Here is a 17,542-nt window from a genome sequence, read left to right on the forward strand (position 1 = left end):
ATAGTAAATGAAAGAAAACATATGGAAAAGACTAATCTTAACAAAATATCTTTTTATTCGTTGATGAGTAGAACTAATCATTATTTGTAAAAAAAAAAAAACTAATCATTAAAAAATCACTTTAGCAATTTTCCCAGCTATGAATAATAAAATAATAAGAAATTTAGTATTTTTAATAGTAAAATATAAAATATAAAAATTGGGACCCTTTTTATCTGATTGATTTTTTCTCATAGCACACTTCAAGGATAGAAAATAAATCATCTCAATTACATTCTTTTCATACAAAATATTTAAATCTGAGACTTCATTTAAAAAATTCAAATCTAAATCTACTTACTCGAATACATAATAAATAATTTCAATTTAATAACTTGTTTGAAATTTTATATTTTTTCAGTAAGTTATTTTAAATTTTATATTATTTTATCAAAAAATCATCTCCTTCTCAAGTTCTTCTTTTCCAAGTAAATGCAAATCTTGTATAAGTCCAAACCAATCCATTCATATATCACTATTTGTATATTAACTTATTAAAAATTATATTAAAATAATCATTATAAAAATTAATAAACATATAAAATATATAGGTGGTAATTTATAGTTCAATGATAATTAAAAACTCTTAAATATCCTATTTTCTCTTTTTATCTCGCAAACCATTTCTCTACCTTATCTCTTCATTTTCACTTACCATTAAAAGACTATATATATATATATATATATATATATATATATATATAAAACACACAAACACTCGCGCAAACACAAAATAAACAAATACCCCATGGTACTCTGCTTGAACCCCCTGACTTTGTCTGTAGTCCACTTTCCCTTCACTTTCTCTGTTCCACTACTGACTCCACCAAAACCCCACAACACACCCTTCTCATGTTGAATGATCAAACACCTTCCACAAGCCATGGCACAGAGCAACACCACACTGAGAGTGCAGAAAACGAACCACAAATCAGAGAAATCTACGCCTTAACTCCACCCCCAAGAAGAGAACCAAACTTTGAAACACACACACATAGCCACAGCCACGACTCATCTTCTGTGTCCATAGAAGGTGGTTCCAGCGAGAACTTCAGCATGAGTAGAGAATTCAGTGCCCTCGTTCTAGCAGGCTCAAGCATCGAAAACAACATCACCACCCCAAGTCAAATGAGCTTGAACACGATGCATGGCAATGAAGAAGGTGTTAATAGTCACACTAACAGCAACAACAATTATAATAACAATAACAATATTAATAATAATAGCTACAACAACTTGGGGAGGATTGGAGAGGATGAGATGTTGATGATGGAGGAGACTAACCCTTTGGCGATTGTGGCGGACATCAACCCTTTGGAGGCGGTTTCGTCGTCGTCCCCTCCGAGGCGTGGTGGAGGGACTTCTTCTGGTTCAGGTGGTGCTCTTAATGAGGTGACAGTGCAGAGAGTGAGGAAGGAGGAGGTTGAGGCAAAGATATCGGCGTGGCAGAACGCCAAGGTTGCTAAGATCAACAACAGGTTCAAGAGGGAAGATGCTGTTATCAATGGGTGGGAGAATGAGCAGGTTCAGAAAGCATCTTCATGGATGAAGAAAGTTGAGGTATGTTATACACTTATACTTATATATGAGTTATGAATTATTTTGAGTACTCAGGTATCTCAGATCGAGAGTCAGAGACTAATTCTTCAAAATACGAAAATCTATTGAGGGGTTAACATCTAAGTTCTAACAAATACTTTTTCATGCATACAGACCTAAAGTATGAAAATCTATTAAAGGGTTAAAACATCTAAGTTCTAACAGATACTTTTTCATACATATGGACCTGGAAATTGAAGCTGAGTGAGGGTATATATAGTTGCTTATGAGTTGAGTTTTGGTTACTTTTTTTCGGGTGTTAGTGGGTTGGTTAGTGATCATGATTAGTTTGGTTTGAATTCTATGGTGATGGTGGTGCTTGTTTATGATGATTACTCTCTAGACTAAAATTGAGTCGTTAGATTAGTCCATGGTTGATCCAATCAATCGGTGAAGAACGGAACCCTTACCTTAATTTCTTCTGGGTCTTCATAAAAGTGTTTTTTTTTTTTAACTGAAATTAAAGATTGAATAGGGTTGACAAGTTGGGGAATAGGGTTTGACACCCTTTGATGATTGCTTCATTATTGTTATTTGGACTCTTGTATCCTGGATCAATATATTTCTAGACAAGGTGGGAATTATTTTCCCTTGACGGTTGGGGAAGAAATTTAGTTCTATGTATGAAATTATAAATGCGTGAACAAGGTCTAGATTTCTTGTCAATTTTTCTTTTCTTTTCTTTTCTTTCCCTCTTTATTATTATTATTTCCCTGAACAAATTAAAGTGTTAGTGACAGCAGATATCCTTTGAATTTTGATGTGTGTTTGTGATTTTAGCATGCAATTCAAGGGCTTGATCTTGGTCATATGCAAGCTTAAAATCTCTGTCTTCTCATAGTGAAAAAAATATGTAGAATTTGGCTCCTTCTCAAACTCTTCCTTTTCCTCTTTTCTTTTTTTGTTTGGGCTAGTAGGGAAGATACCATGCCAATTTCAAAGTAAAATATCATCCAGCTGCAGGCATATTCTGCATTTTTTTATGAGCAAAAGCATATTCTTTTGGTTAATACTTTAATATAATAATAGAGTTCAATTGTTATATATCATCAAGAGTAAAAAGTTTTATACTGTCAAACTAATTAGAGTTCTTTTAAAAATAATTTTTAAGAAAATTATTATATGTCGTCTAACATAAGATATGATATGTGATTGGATAAAGTGAATTTTAAACATGGTAATATCTGAAGGGACTCATTTAGGCTGAATCCATTTCCTTATCTTCAACTCTACTTTTACAGTCACTACAAAAAAGGGCTGAAAATATGGTAGCCGCCAGCAAATAGCAAGTGGTCTAATGATTTGATTTTGATGCCACTTTCATTTTCAGCCTACATTACATTAACTCAATTAGACATTAAAACAGAACTTTGACTAACAAAGTGCACACTATATGTAATTACTATTTTGTCCATCATTAACAAAAACAAAATTGCACTCATCGTGCAGAGGAAGCTGGAAGAGAAAAGAGCAAGAGCACTGGAGAAAATGCAAAATGATGTAGCAAAAGCCCATAGAAAAGCTGAGGAGAGGAGGGCATCAGCAGAGGCTAAAAGGGGAACTAAAGTAGCCAGGGTTCTGGAGATTGCCAACCTCATGAGAGCAGTTGGAAGAGCACCTACTAAAAGATCTTTCTTTTAAATTATATAAAATAAATGTTATGTTTTGAAACCACAGACAAAAGTGACGAAAAAGAGAAACATAGAGTGAAAAAGATTATGAGCATAATAGATGACATAGTGTGATAAGAGCCCCTGTTCCTTTTAAATTTAACTTAAAGGGTTAAAGAGGGCTTGCAGTGAGATAAGCAGTATAAAGAAAAAGAAGATATGGGGGGGGGGGGGGGGGGGGGGGGGGTAGGAGTTATATGTTATATTATATAGAAACCAATTGGAGTGTTTTTGAGTGATGATGATTATTTGGTTGGTTGTGCTGATTAAACGTTTTGTACATTAATAATATATGGTTTATTGTAATTAGTTGTTTTCCACTACCAATGCCGACATGTAACTCTGTGTCCAACATTTTATGCAATTTTCTCCACAATGTTAGATTTTGACATACCAAACGGGTCCTCTCAAATCTTCCTAATCAGTTGTTAATTTTCATACCCCATCACGGGAAAAAGAAGTATTTGTTTAGTTTATGAGAAAATATCTTGCAGACTTAACGCACCAGATAGAGTTGAACGACCTACTTAATGCACGGATTAGTAAAGTAAAACACTAATTCTAGTTAGAGAACACCACTAAAAATAAAGTTACGCACTTAAATTTTGTTCATTAGTAAATTAAGAACTAAGTTATTCACTTTTTCATCAAGCGAAAAGATTAGACATGTGACAACTTAGTAGACCAAAGACAACTCAGAAAAAAAAACAATTTAATAGTTGATGTTCAACTTTAGCACGGAAATTGCGCATTGATGTGGCTAGTATTTCATCACCTTAAGTAGCTAGAGTTTTCACGCTTTCAATAAGAACTAAAGTTAAAAACATTATAAATAATTTTCGTTTTCTAGTGTATTTTGTATTTGGAACGTGAGTCTTCAGTGGAAGGCGATTTTCACAAATACTGGCCTAGAAAAGGATTGAGTGTCAGTATAGAACACATAGGCAACAAAGCTAGATCCAATGTCTAGTTAGATAAATTCATTACCATCCAAAGGGAGAAGATTTTGGCGATGAAATATGATCAAGGCATCATTCTTAATGTTTGAATTTTTCATTTTCCTGTGTACAAAGAGATTTTCAAAGTAAGACCATCCAAATCTTGTATCCATGTGCTACTCATGAGAAATTATTATATGGTGTAAGAGCATTGTGTGTTTATGGTCTTGGTCAATCTCTACCTGACATGTAACCAAGTTTTTCAATTTACAAGAAAGAGTTAATGACACTCAATTAGGTGTCACGCAGAGATTAACCTGAACCATAGACACTGAGTGATTTCAAAGCATACAATAATTTCTCACCACTTATATTTCTGTCAGGCAATAGAACTATAGAAATATCTGTCAACATTGTCATTTTTTTATGCAGTATATTAATTCTCAGTGGTTAGCTAATAAAACAATCAAATATTTTTCATATTTCTTTTATAACGCAGAAACTGGTTTATAATTTGAAACAGTAACTAAATTCATGATACATAGCATTCCAAAATAACTGTCGTATTGGTAATACTTAAATTTGCTTACTCCATAGCATGATAGAACCCTGCTTTCATTTTCATGAAGTGTAATTCATAAACCTATGGTCAAGTTCTATATTTTCTACAAAGATTACAAATACAAATGTACATGATTTTGGTTCATTTCGGATCCTAATGAAAACAAGCATTAAAGCAAAAGAAGTTGCCGCACCAGTTTCTAATAAGAAAACTTCTACCAGTCACTGTAATGAACATTACAGAAGGTGTTCAGAATTTTCCAACCTTTTCTTAGCAAGAAGTGGTATACAGAATTACTATGGTGAAACTATTAGAAAATTGTCATGGAAGAGTGATCTACTGGCAAATCCACCCTCCACTGTCAGAATGCTGTAAAAATATTGTCACAGGGAATTTGAAATCAGTTCAAGATTATTTCTGTTCCCACAGCTCCGACATATTTCATATTTTAACAGATCCAAATGTGCATAAATTTCTCTGCTTTGAGGGTGGTTTTTGTCACTTGCTATAAAATAGTGAACCTCGTTGTCTATCTCAATCCAGCTGGAACCTGTTTCTTTAAATAATTTCAAGTCATTCATAGCTGTTCTGATCTTTGCAGCCTCTTCCAGCATGCCTCCTTCAGCATACATATTTGATACAAGTATGTAAGAGGAGGCCTCATTGGGGGCTAAATCAAGCAATTTTCTGGATGCCCACGTTCCACATTGTAAATCACTACAAAGCTTACAGACATTCACAAAAGTCCTCCAAAGCAAAGGTGACTCAGGGTACGGGCATTTGTTGATGATATCAATGGCTTTGGATAGGTTTCCAGCTCGACCTAAAAGATCAATGATGCAAGAGAAGTGCTCAATCACAGGCCTGATCCCATACTTCGATTCAATCTCATTGAATAAGTGCAACCCAGTTTCCCACAAACCTGAGTAACTACATGCTTGGAGAACAGCCAACATTGTAATCTCATCAGGAGCAAAACCCTGTTCCTTCATCTCCTCAAAGAGCAAAAGTACATTGTTTCCTTCACCATGAAGGGCATATGCAGAAATTATGGCATTCCAGGTAACAAAATCACGGTTCATGCTACTAAATATTTGATAAGCATCCTGAACAGTGCCACATTTAGCATACATAGTAATTACAGCATTGCCTACAGCAGTATCATCTTCAAGGCCCACCTTTATAGTGTAAGCATGAAGACTTTTCCCAGTTACCAAGCATGCTTGATTAGCAGATAAACAAAGGAGTCGTGAAAACGTTACACAATCTGGTTTCACACCATTGAATCTTACTTTGCTGAAAAAACCCATAGGGTCCTCTTCATCATCTCTTATTTTTGAATTCTGGTATCCAACTAGAATAGCATTAAATGAAGCAATTGTTTTATTTGGAAGCCTGTCAAAAATCACTCTTGCAGACTGCAAACTTCCACAGTTAGCATACAAATCTACTAAAGAAGTACCACTATTTACATCAGAGACATGACCAAGCTTTATTGCAAGTCCATGAATTTGAATCCCAAATTTCAAATTATTCCACTCTGAACACCCATCTAAAACAGTGCTGAAGCAACCAGAATCAAGAGGCACACCAACTTGAAGCATATTTAGGAAAATTTCAAAGGCTTTGTTAGAATGGCCGTTCTTAACAAACACTGAAAGAAGAGCAGACCAGGAAATCAAAGACCTCTCATCCAGTTCACCAAACACTCTCTCAGCCTCTTTGACCTTTCCATGTTGCCCATACATTGTAATAACTGCATTTCCAAGAGATGTTTTACACATAAAACCATACTTAACTGCAAGCCCATGTAGTTGCTTCCCTACATATAATCCTACACTTGAATCACACACACTGATCAAATTCGTAAACGTGTAATCACTTGGTTTCAATCCAGATTGTAGCATATCCACAAAAATCCAAAGCGCCTTATCCCCCAAGCCTTCCTTGCCATATTCCAAAATCATATAATTTATGCACTGAGCATCTTTAACACTTATGCCGCCAAACACTTTTTCACCACAACCCAACTGACCACTTCTACAATACATAGAAACCAATGAAGTGGCCACAACAACATTCTCCTGAAGCCCATTTTTCACGACAAAAGCATGAACCTGCTCCCCAAAAACACGATCCTCCAGGGACCTACATGCCTGTAGAACCACTGAACAAGTATGCTCATTGAACTTCTCACCAGCCATGCACATATCACGTGCAACACAGAAAACAGACCCAACATCCCCATTCTTCAAATACCCCTTCATGAGGGTAGTCCAAGTGACTATGCTCCTCACAGGCATTTCATCGAATATCCTCTGTGCATCACCCATGTTACTGAATTTTGAGTAAAGGTTCATAAGATTGTTGTCCACAAACATGTCACCTTCACAACCAGATTTGATAAGAGACCCATGAATTGCCTTGGCCAGCATATAATCATGTGACCCAATTGAGAATTGAAGGAACTGAGGCCAGTCATTAAGAAGAACAGTGTTGTTCTGATTACAGGGTGAAACAGCACAACATTGGGGTGTCCCATGTTTGAGGCTTTGTGAGGAGTTAGGGAAAGTGGGGTGGAAGCCATTATTATGGGGTGGAAGGAAGTGCAAAGGGCATGCAGAAGAAGGAGGAAGAATGGAGGGTGAAACAAGTGGTTGGAAAATTGGTTGAACCATTCGGTTAAAACTGAATAGAATCAATTAAATGCTATTTCTTCCATAGGGTGAAAAATAGTACGATATGCAAATGCAACAGTTTATAATTATGCATCAACCACACGGCTGAACTCCATCACGAATCCACAGCTATCTCTTACGTATCTTCTTCCGTCCTATATAATTTTTAAGCTTAAATAGGTTTTGGTTTCCTGGGTTAATTTTATTTTTCGTCTTTCAAATTTAAATTTGTTCTTATTTTATCTCTGTTTTTAAAAAAACGTTTTTTTAATCTCTTTTTAGTTTCTATTATAAAAAAAGAAAATTATACTAATGCTCACTTTAATTTTGTTAAATTATATAAACATCCCTTTTTATTTTCTACATTTACCATAACCTCCTTTTTAGGTAATTCCACTTTAATGTCTTTCAATCAATTAAAGGGTTAAGTGTAATGTATAAAAAGGTGTTATCATATAATTTTCAAAACTTAAGGAAATTAGTATAGGAATAAAAAAAAGTAAAAAATGTTTGGTTAGTTTCATAAAACTTTAAGGATAATTAGTGTAATTTACTAAAATGAAATAAACATCTCATTCATCCCAAAATTAATATGATTTTTTTTATGAAAAAAGACTAAAGAATTTTTTTTTTGAAACTAAGGGGGAAAAATGAATTCAAAGTTTTTTTTTTGACAAAATAAATTTAAAGTTGAGAAACCAAAAACAAAGTAACTCAAATTTAATAGAACAAAAATATATTTAAGTTTATAATTTATAATAAAATTCTTAACTCGTGAGGGCAAAAGATTTTTTTGTCAATAGATTATTATTACTATTATGTCCACATTTTTTTATTTTTAAAAAATATTAATATTGATATGTTAACCATTTTTATTTTTTAACTGGTCAATATAATTAATTTAATGAGAATTTATAAGTATTTAGTCAAATAAAATGTGGAGACCAAAAAGAAATATACAAGTATAGATTATTATTTTATCTTTGATATATCTTTTAAGATTTTACTCATTAAACTTATCACATAAAATATTTAGTTATTTATATAAGAAATAAATAACTAATTTTCTCAAAATAAATAAAAATAAGTAAGTTAGTTAAATTTAATTGATAGTGTCATAAATTTAAATTTTATATAAAAAAATCCAATGAACATTTAATGGTAGTATAGACTTACATACACCAACAAGTCATTAGTTCAAGTGATACTGAATTCGATTTTCTTAAGCAAAGTCTTGGATTCAAATCTTTTGAATGAAAAAAAAGTGATTAGGAGGGAAGAACTGATGTAAACCAGTTTGCACAAGGGTTGAGGATGGATCTTCAAAGGTTTTTCTTTTTATTTTTTTTTTTACTTGTATGAAATTTAGAAAATAGAATGGATAAGGAGAATGAAGAAGGTGGTTGGAAGAATCACTCCTCCGGAATTGGTGTCACACACAAGGTGGTGTTCCTTGATAAACCAATTTCTTGAATCACTCAAGTAACTAAGGAGATTCACTCTAAGGTGATTAAAACTCAATTCAAGGTATGTTTTTTTATTAGAAAATGTGTGGCCTATAAATAGGAATGACATCAAGTTTGTTACACAAGTGAAAAGATAAAATGATCACCAATAACAACAATTGATGGTGTCATTAAACCTAATTAAAACTAGAATTAATAACAACAATTGATGGTGTCATTATACCTAATTAAAACTAGAATTAAGACACAAAAACATATGGAAAATTGTGCAACTCTTTGGTCAACCAAGAGGCAGCCACAATCCTAGAGTTTTCACCTTATTAAACCTTAATTTCTTTAAATTAAAACAAGCCCATAGGTGGTGCAAATCCAAAGAGAATTAACAATCACTTTAACATAAGTTTGGATCTTTATTTCAACTAACAAAATGTTAATAAAATCACTCAACAAAAGTGGCACCCTCTACAATTCTTGGAACATGATGCAATTGGCAATCCGAAGCTTCTCCACTTGTAACGTGGGCCTAAATTCAAATAGCATGGTTAACACTTGTTGAAGAGCTTCCTTGGCCTTCTTTGTTCTAGCCCTTTCCATAGGTCCTCCAAGTCCTTCTAAAGGTTCCTTGCCCTTATTCCTTTGCCTTGTCCTCATCAAGAACCCCACCAAACCTGGACAGCCAAGTTCCTTAATGAAGATTAGTCATTGGCAAAGCCAATACATACTTTGTATTTATAACATACTAGAAAAATTCAAATACACAATCATATATATGCTTATTATTTGATATTTATTTGTATTTGTTAATTGAAATTCCACTAACATCGGGTGCACTTGACAATCATCTTTATCATATTGTACATTTGATCTAAACAAGAGCAGAACATATGTACTTGGGAAACTTATGAACATATATAGATCTATTACAAGGCTATTGCAATGATTGAAAAGATTTCATTTAAAGTTGAAAATGCTGACCTAATATACAACCTCCCACTTATTGATAAATCAATGAAAGAAATTATAAGTGAACTGTGATCTTTAGCTTTTATCCTGCACTATGCTTTGTGTTGTTTTATCTACTGGTACTACAAATGACTATAATATAAATTTATCTTTTGTTTTTTAATATTAGTTTCTAATAGCTTAGTTTATTGCACATCCACCCTATTATAATTCTCTCTTCTAAAATTTCAGTTGTCTTTTGTAATATCTTTCTAGTTATATTTTATTATTGCAGGAATAAAAGATGTATAATGCTATCTAGTTATGCTAAGGATTATGTTGTTGTAGGGTGCATGCAAGTTTGAAATTTTATACCGAAAAGGAGGTATTTGATTTCTTGGACTTCCTTTGGCTCAAACCAAGTGAAAGAGACCATTAAATATGCAAATGCTTGATTTTGATCCTCTATATTTTATCTTGTAGAATATACTAGTGGAAAAAACATATTCAACGATGGTTTCTAACACACTCAAAGACGATTTTAAACCGTCTTTGAAGTCAACATCGTGGAAAGTTTTGACTTTCCACGATAGTTCCAAAAAAACCGTCTTAGAAAAATTATCATTCTAAGATGGTTTTCAGGCAAATAACCATCTTAGAATGATGCCCTTATAATATGATTTTATGTTGAAAATGTTAGACAAGTGACATCAATAACTTAAGAGGGGGGTGAATTAAGTTTAAAAAGTTCTCATTTAATTGACTTCTAAATCCCCTTTTAAATCTATATGTTAGGAATATTGAAGATGAAAACGAAAGTTATATCAACAGAATACTTCAAGTGTGTAAGATAAATAAAATATGCAAGATAAAGTTATCAAGATAGGGAAGAGAGAAATGTAAACTCAACTTATCCTGGTTCGGCCACTTCCTGTACCTACGTTCATTCCTCAAACAACTCACTTGAGATTTCCACTAACTTTGTACAAATCTTTTTTAAAACTTCTGAACACCCGAGGGATCTTTTTTCTTATGTTCAGGAAACTCACAATTCAAGAGACAAACAACCTCTTGATCTTAATAAGTCTTTAAAGAAAGTACAAATGTTTTTCTCTCTTTTAGAGAAGAAGATACAAGATGAAGTTCTTAGAAGAATCGTTAATTGATTTACAACTGTTTGACCAATGATTTATTTTTGAGAGGTTAAGACAATAAGGTTATGAAAAACTTTGAAAACTTTCGTAGATAAGTCACATATTTATAGGCCCTTGGTGGCTTTTCAAAAACTTATGAAGGGATGTGACTTTTCAGAGTAACTTTTAAAATTTCCTCATTGGTAATCAATTACAACTCTTTGGTAATTGATTACACAGTTATGTAAATAGGAGTCATGACTTTTCAATTTGAATTTTTGTAGTTCCGTTACTGGTAATCGATTATAGACAAGTGGTAATCGATTACAACTTTCAAATTTCAAACTTTCTGAAAAAGGTTTTTAAAATAATTTTGCTTCTGGCAATCGATTATAATGTCTGGTAATCGATTACCAGTGGAAAAATGTCTTTTTCAGAAAATGTTAAAAATAATTTAAAACCTTTTTATAATCAATTTAAAAACTATGTTGTGAATTCAAATCTTTGCAATCACTAAGAGACTCTTTTAACAAAGATAGACTAAGACTTAACTTTCTTCTTGATCTTTGTTTTCTTGGTCTTGATTTGGACTTGAAATAAAACTTGTGTTGCTTTTGTCTTGGCATCATCAAAACCTTTATACACATACATTCACATTCTCCCCCTTTTTGATGATGACAACCAACTGAAATCATTTATTGAAAAATATTTCTTTTGCGAGACGATCACTGTCTCTTAATTTTGTAATCATTGCTTAACAGAAAAATATTTTCAGAAAGGTTTGCAGAGATATATATATATATATATATATATATATATATATATATATATATATATATATATATATATATATATATATATATACCCTATACTTGTACCTTACATGATTCTCTCCCCCTTTGGCAACATCAAAAAGACAAAAACACCGAAATAGAAACAATCATTCACGTAGTAACCAATCATTCATAGAGGAATCAACCAAGTGTTACACATACCAAACATATCAAGTCTTAAACAATAGTATGAATGACCAAAGCATCCACAGAAAAACAACCAACGAAGAAATAAACAACAAGTCCAAAATAGAAATATAAAGAACCAAATCCGAAATAAACCCAATGCAGAAAGTTTGAAATATCAAGGAAATTAAAGATAGATAATGCTAGATAAAAATAGGACGGAAAAGCTTCACATATTCGCCGGAGGATCAATATACAATTATGCAATCAAAAACATTTATGAGTATGAACAATCATGAAAAACAATCATCAAATGCAATTGTTATAAACATTCAAAGTAATCAGTCATAAACAAGCAAAACAACCATTTCACTCAACCAAAGTAAATAATAATCATAATCAATCATGATAAACAATCAAAGTTAAACATTCATCATAATCAAGCATGATAATTAAATAGTATAAACATCCAAAGTGGCTAAGATTCTAAGTTATTTAGGTTTAAGAGTCCTAATTTTCTTCTAATATCAAAGAAGTTTTCTTTGGGGAGAGGTTTTGTGAAGATATCAGCTAATTGATTCTTTGTGTCAACAAATTCTAATATGCAATCCCCTTTTTGAACATGATCTCGAAGGAATTGATGCCTTATTTCAATATGCTTTGTTCTAGAGTGCAGAATAGAGTTTTTGGACAGATTAATTGCACTTGTATTGTCACAATGGATAGGTATATGATTAAGTTTTCAACCATAGTCAGAAAGTTGTTGTCTCATCCAAAGGATTTGTGCACAATAACTTCCAGCAGAAATATATTCCGCTTCTGCAGTTGATAAGGCAACACTATTTTGCTTTTTACTATGCCATGATACTAGAGCAGAACCAATAAAATGACAAGTGCCACTAGTACTTTTTCTATCAGTTTTGCATCCAGCAAAATCAGAGTCAAAGTATCCTACTAAGTTATAAGAGGAATTCTTAGGATACCATAACCCTAGATTTATAGTGCCTAACAAATATATCATTATTCTTTTAACGACACTTAGGTGAGATTCTTTGAGATTTTCTTGATATCTTGCACACATACAAACACTAAACATTATATCAGGTCTACTTGCTAAAAATTAAGAAGAGATCTGATCATACCTCTATATTTCTTTATGTCTATTGACTGATCGATTTCATCTTTATCTAGATAGCAAGCAGTGCTCATAGGAGTGGCCATGTATTTAGCATTTTCCATCCCAAACCCATCATGGACATTTCAAATTCATTTTGCATATCTTGAGAGAATTCTTTGCATAGAGAATCGTTAGTTGACCCAAAGATTATATCATCAACATATATATTGTACTAAGAGAATATCATGCAATTTTCTTTTGATAAAGAGTGTGGTATCAACCTTTCCTCTTGTAAAGCCCTTTTCTAAAAGAAATTTTCTCAATCGTTCATACCAAGCCCTAGGGGCTTGTTTCAAACCATATAGAGCCTTTTTCAATTTAAAGACATGATTGGGCTTTTTTGAGTTTTCAAAACCAAGAGGTTGATCAACATAAAATTCTTCTTGGATGAAACCATTAAAAAAACTTTTAACATCCATTTGATAAAGTTTAAAATCTATTATGGATACAAAGGCTAATAACATTCTAATGACTTCTAATCTGGCTATTGGAGCATATGTTTCTTCATAATCTATTCCTTCTTCTTGATTATACCCTTTAGCCACTAATGTAGCCTTGTTTCTAATAATTATTCCATGTTCCTCCAATTTTTTTTCTAAAAACCCATTTAGTTCATATAATTGGATGATCATTAGGTTTATCAACTAATTCCCAGACTTGATTTCTTTCAAATTGATTTGACTCTTCTTGCATAACAATGATCCAATGTTCATCAATTATGGCTTCACTTAAGTTTTTATGTTCAATTAAAGAAACAAAATTCATATTATTGCATGCATGTTTGAGAGAGTGTCTAGTTGTTACCCCTTTTGATATGTCACCGATAATATTATCAAGAGGATGATATCTTGAAGTTCTCCACTCTTTTGGAAAATCTGTATCTGTACTTGTTTTAGTTTTATCATTTTTATCTTCATTATTTCCATTTCCTTTGCCTTTGTGCCCTTCATTATAAATGTGCATATCTTCTAAAGAATCTGTAATATCATCAAGTATTTCCTTTCTTGACCTTATAGGGTTAGTCTCATAAAAAGCAACATGAATAGATTCTTTAATAATCATAGTTCTTTTCTTATAAATTCTAAAAGCTTTACTATTTGAGGAATAACCAAGGAATATACCTTCATCTGCTTTTACATCAAACTTACCTAAGTTGTCTTTCCCATTGTTTAACACAAAATACTTGCATCCAAAAACATGAAGATGAGAATTGTTTTTCTTCCTTTGTACAATTCATATGATGTTTTATTTAAGATAGGTTTGATTAATGATCTATTCATTATATAACATGCAGTATTAACAACTTCAACTCAGAAATACTTAGGAAGATTTGTATCATTTAGCAAAGTTCTGGCCATTTCTTCTAAATAAAAGTATAATTTCTAAGCAATTGCTTCTAAAGGTCCCTCCTGGTAATATTCTAGCAGCATTAGGCTATGATTTAATTCATGTTGTTTAGCATTTTTGTTTGTGTTTTTCGGTTTTAATTTTCTCTTAGGTACCAAAAAAAAAGTTCATAGAGATCCAAATTTAGTCCATTAATTTTACTTAATTCTCTTTTTCTCTATTAACATGACATTACCGTGGTACTCAGGAAGAAATCCAAATTTATGTTGTGAGTGAGTCATTTGTTTGAGAGGGGGGCTTGCATTATACAACTCATCTCAATGCTAAACTTGCCTGGTTAAAAGGCATCCAAAGATACACCTTCTCCAAGAGTAGCAACCTATCTCTTGATTCTACTTCTTCACACTAACAAGGCATAAGCATTTTACTTAGAAAATCATGCAGCAAGACATTTACATTGTTCAAGTTCAGAGTGTAATGTAAGAGGCATGATAGGTGTTAGCTAAGTTTTCTAACTTTGTCTATATGTGATGATAATAACTTCGATAATCATCATCGTGCAAGCCTGAACTAGTATAAAAGCTATTGCGAAAGCTCTATCTAAGATTGTTAACTTTTGTTATTAGTTGTTTTAAAGTCACATCTAGAATGTTATTTAATTAATTGACCATATAAAAATCTTTCCACTCACAATGTATCAAAACATTTTTATTCTTAGTTTCTCTTTAGATCAATTGTAAGAGAATTACCTCTTTTTTTAGGTCCTCTTATGTATGTGTTGGATGAATGTTGTCGTCTTGCTGAGCTTCCTATTTGTTGACACATATATAATCTCTTTTATTAATCTTGAACAAATGATATTAGGAAATAAAATATTAAATGAAAATGAATTTAAATTTTTAAAATCTCCCATGCCATGCTATGTAGTGAACTCATTAAATTTTTTGTGATCCTTTAACTCTATTGGTGATGTTCTCTTTTTCTTTACTTTGTTCCTTAACTCAGGTTTGGCATTGTTGAGGATTAGTTGGAACCTTATTTGTGTAGGAAGTTGCATTCCATTGCACTAGTAGATATAAAGTGGATGCATACTTGTATAATTTTGCTAATGAGCCTAAGATACCGAGGAATGGAAAATTGAACAAGGTTATGAATTATCAACTTTATGACTAAGAGGGATAACCATGTACTTCTATATATTAAGCTGAAAGAGATTTGTTATTCAACTTTTGTCACTATTACACTAGTTTTTGTTGATTATAAATATGTTATGTTATGACTTAGTAGCAAATCACTTTATTCTATATATTGTCATTTTAACTCTTCCCAAAATTCTAGTAGAGATCAGTGACTTATCCAAAATTGTTTGTGTAAGGATATATATTATAATTAGAACTATACTTTTAATAGTTTTGTACACTTATTAATTTTTATGCATATAATAAATATTTTTGAAGAAAGTGTCTAGGTCTATTTTGAATTTGTAGGTTGAGTTCATTGAAAAAAAATATTTAAAAAATGCACTTAATCTCTACATTGATTGTGGTTGCAACCGATGTAGAAAGTGTCTTTACAACATCAATTTTGAGCAAAACCAATGCTGTAAAGACAATTTTTACATCAATTGTATCTACAACCGATGTAAAAAGGTGCTTACAACATTGGTTTTTGAACTGTCGTCAAAAGTTGCCCACTTTCATTGACAGTCAATTCAACATGAGTTCTAAACCAATGTTGAAGACTTTTATTTTTTATTTTTATAGTAGTAAGAGTTTCCATGGTCCAACGAGATAGCCTTCACTAAGATATAAAAGAAGGTGGGTTGATTGGAATGAACACTAAGTGTCACTTAAGTTCTATATTAACTAACCATGAGAGATCAAATGGCTCTTCAACAATTCATGATTGTCAAGTAGATTTTTTTTATTCAAGATACAATATTTTATAGATAAGTGAACTTTTCAATATGAATTAAATTTCAAACCATAATAGTAGTCTATTTTGTTGTGAGAAAGTGAGTAACATATGTTTCTTAATTTGCTATAGGTAGAATTTATCATTCCAAGAATTGGTCAGGGTGACTCCCCTCATGTCTAGAAAGCAAACATTCCAATGAAAAAAGGTGATTATCTTATATATGGCATTGCTTATATGCATATTGGTTTTATTAATGCAACTCTATGATCAGATGATATTTGATATACGCCATCATTAATCCTATATAATCTTTTATGATTTGATGTAGATTGAGTTTTATTAAACTTTATGTGCTTTAGGATATTCTTAATTAAGCAGTAAAATTTGTTGATTAATTCTTTATCTTTGTAAGATGTTAACTATTTTAATGTATTTTTTCTAAATTTATGTCTTTGATTAACTTGGGATGGTAGGGTTTTATGTACTTCCACACAAAAATATAACCATGCTCTATCAAGATCAAAGATGGAGAGATTCTAACTCTAGAATCTAGATATCAAAACAAGTTTTGTAGGAAGTTATGAGACATTTCTACATTTACTTGACAAAACAATTACCAAACAAAGATTTAAAACAAATCAATATGTGGATGTTCAAGTTGATTCTAAGGTGATGGTTAAAACATGCATCTGGTTGAGGTTTGATTCAAGAGATTCACTCTTGGAGTGAAAAGAGATTCAATATATGGATGTCCTTGGGGTGGCTACTCCAAAATCTACCTTGATGTAATTTTCTTTCCTTTGAGCCTTTTGCACAGTTGATATTAAAAAAAAACTCATTTATTAGGGTGGAGAGAATTAGGGGCTTTGTCCTTGGGACTTGGGCCTTAATTATAATTTTTTAAAGACAAATAAAAGACTTAATACTTAGCTTGATCCCTTAGTTTATTAAAATCGCTCAATTAGTTTTCTTAATTTTTTGAGTATTCAATTGAGGCCTTTTGTTTTTTAAATTTTACTCAATGGATCCTTTCGGTCACACGTCCATTAGGTGATGATTTATGGTTGTTATTAATTACGAATAGTGGCAGTTTAAACCCCCCACAATAATTATTG

At 32.0% G+C, this 17,542-nt stretch overlaps 2 protein-coding genes across 2 annotated transcripts; one reads left to right on the top strand and one right to left on the bottom strand.

The window, feature by feature from the left end:
• The first annotated feature begins 738 nt into the window (after positions 1-738).
• LOC114392754 (remorin 4.2-like) lies at positions 739-3,455 on the top strand. The gene is made up of 2 exons (XM_028353982.1): positions 739-1,599; positions 3,088-3,455. Exons 1-2 carry the CDS (start codon positions 892-894, stop codon positions 3,277-3,279), a joined length of 900 nt encoding a protein of 299 aa, XP_028209783.1. The 5' UTR covers positions 739-891; the 3' UTR covers positions 3,280-3,455.
• A 1,736-nt stretch (positions 3,456-5,191) lies between these two features.
• LOC114375274 (pentatricopeptide repeat-containing protein At2g33680-like) lies at positions 5,192-7,486 on the bottom strand. The gene has a single exon (XM_028333055.1). The coding sequence runs from the start codon at positions 7,484-7,486 to the stop codon at positions 5,192-5,194; it is 2,295 nt and encodes a 764-aa protein (XP_028188856.1).
• Positions 7,487-17,542: the final 10,056 nt, after the last annotated feature.

The sequence above is a fragment of the Glycine soja genome, chromosome 2 (assembly GCF_004193775.1).
Source record: "Glycine soja cultivar W05 chromosome 2, ASM419377v2, whole genome shotgun sequence".
In the NCBI taxonomy this organism is placed as follows: domain Eukaryota; kingdom Viridiplantae; phylum Streptophyta; class Magnoliopsida; order Fabales; family Fabaceae; genus Glycine; species Glycine soja.

Bases quoted from the DNA above. Each gene is read 5' to 3' on its own strand.
- LOC114375274 (XM_028333055.1), bottom strand. From the start codon at position 7,486: ATGGTTCAACCAATTTTCCAACCACTTGTTTCACCCTCCATTCTTCCT.
- LOC114392754 (XM_028353982.1), top strand. From the start codon at position 892: ATGTTGAATGATCAAACACCTTCCACAAGCCATGGCACAGAGCAACAC. The intron at 1,600-3,087 runs GTATGTTATACA...CTCATCGTGCAG, and splicing joins CATGGATGAAGAAAGTTGAG to AGGAAGCTGGAAGAGAAAAG.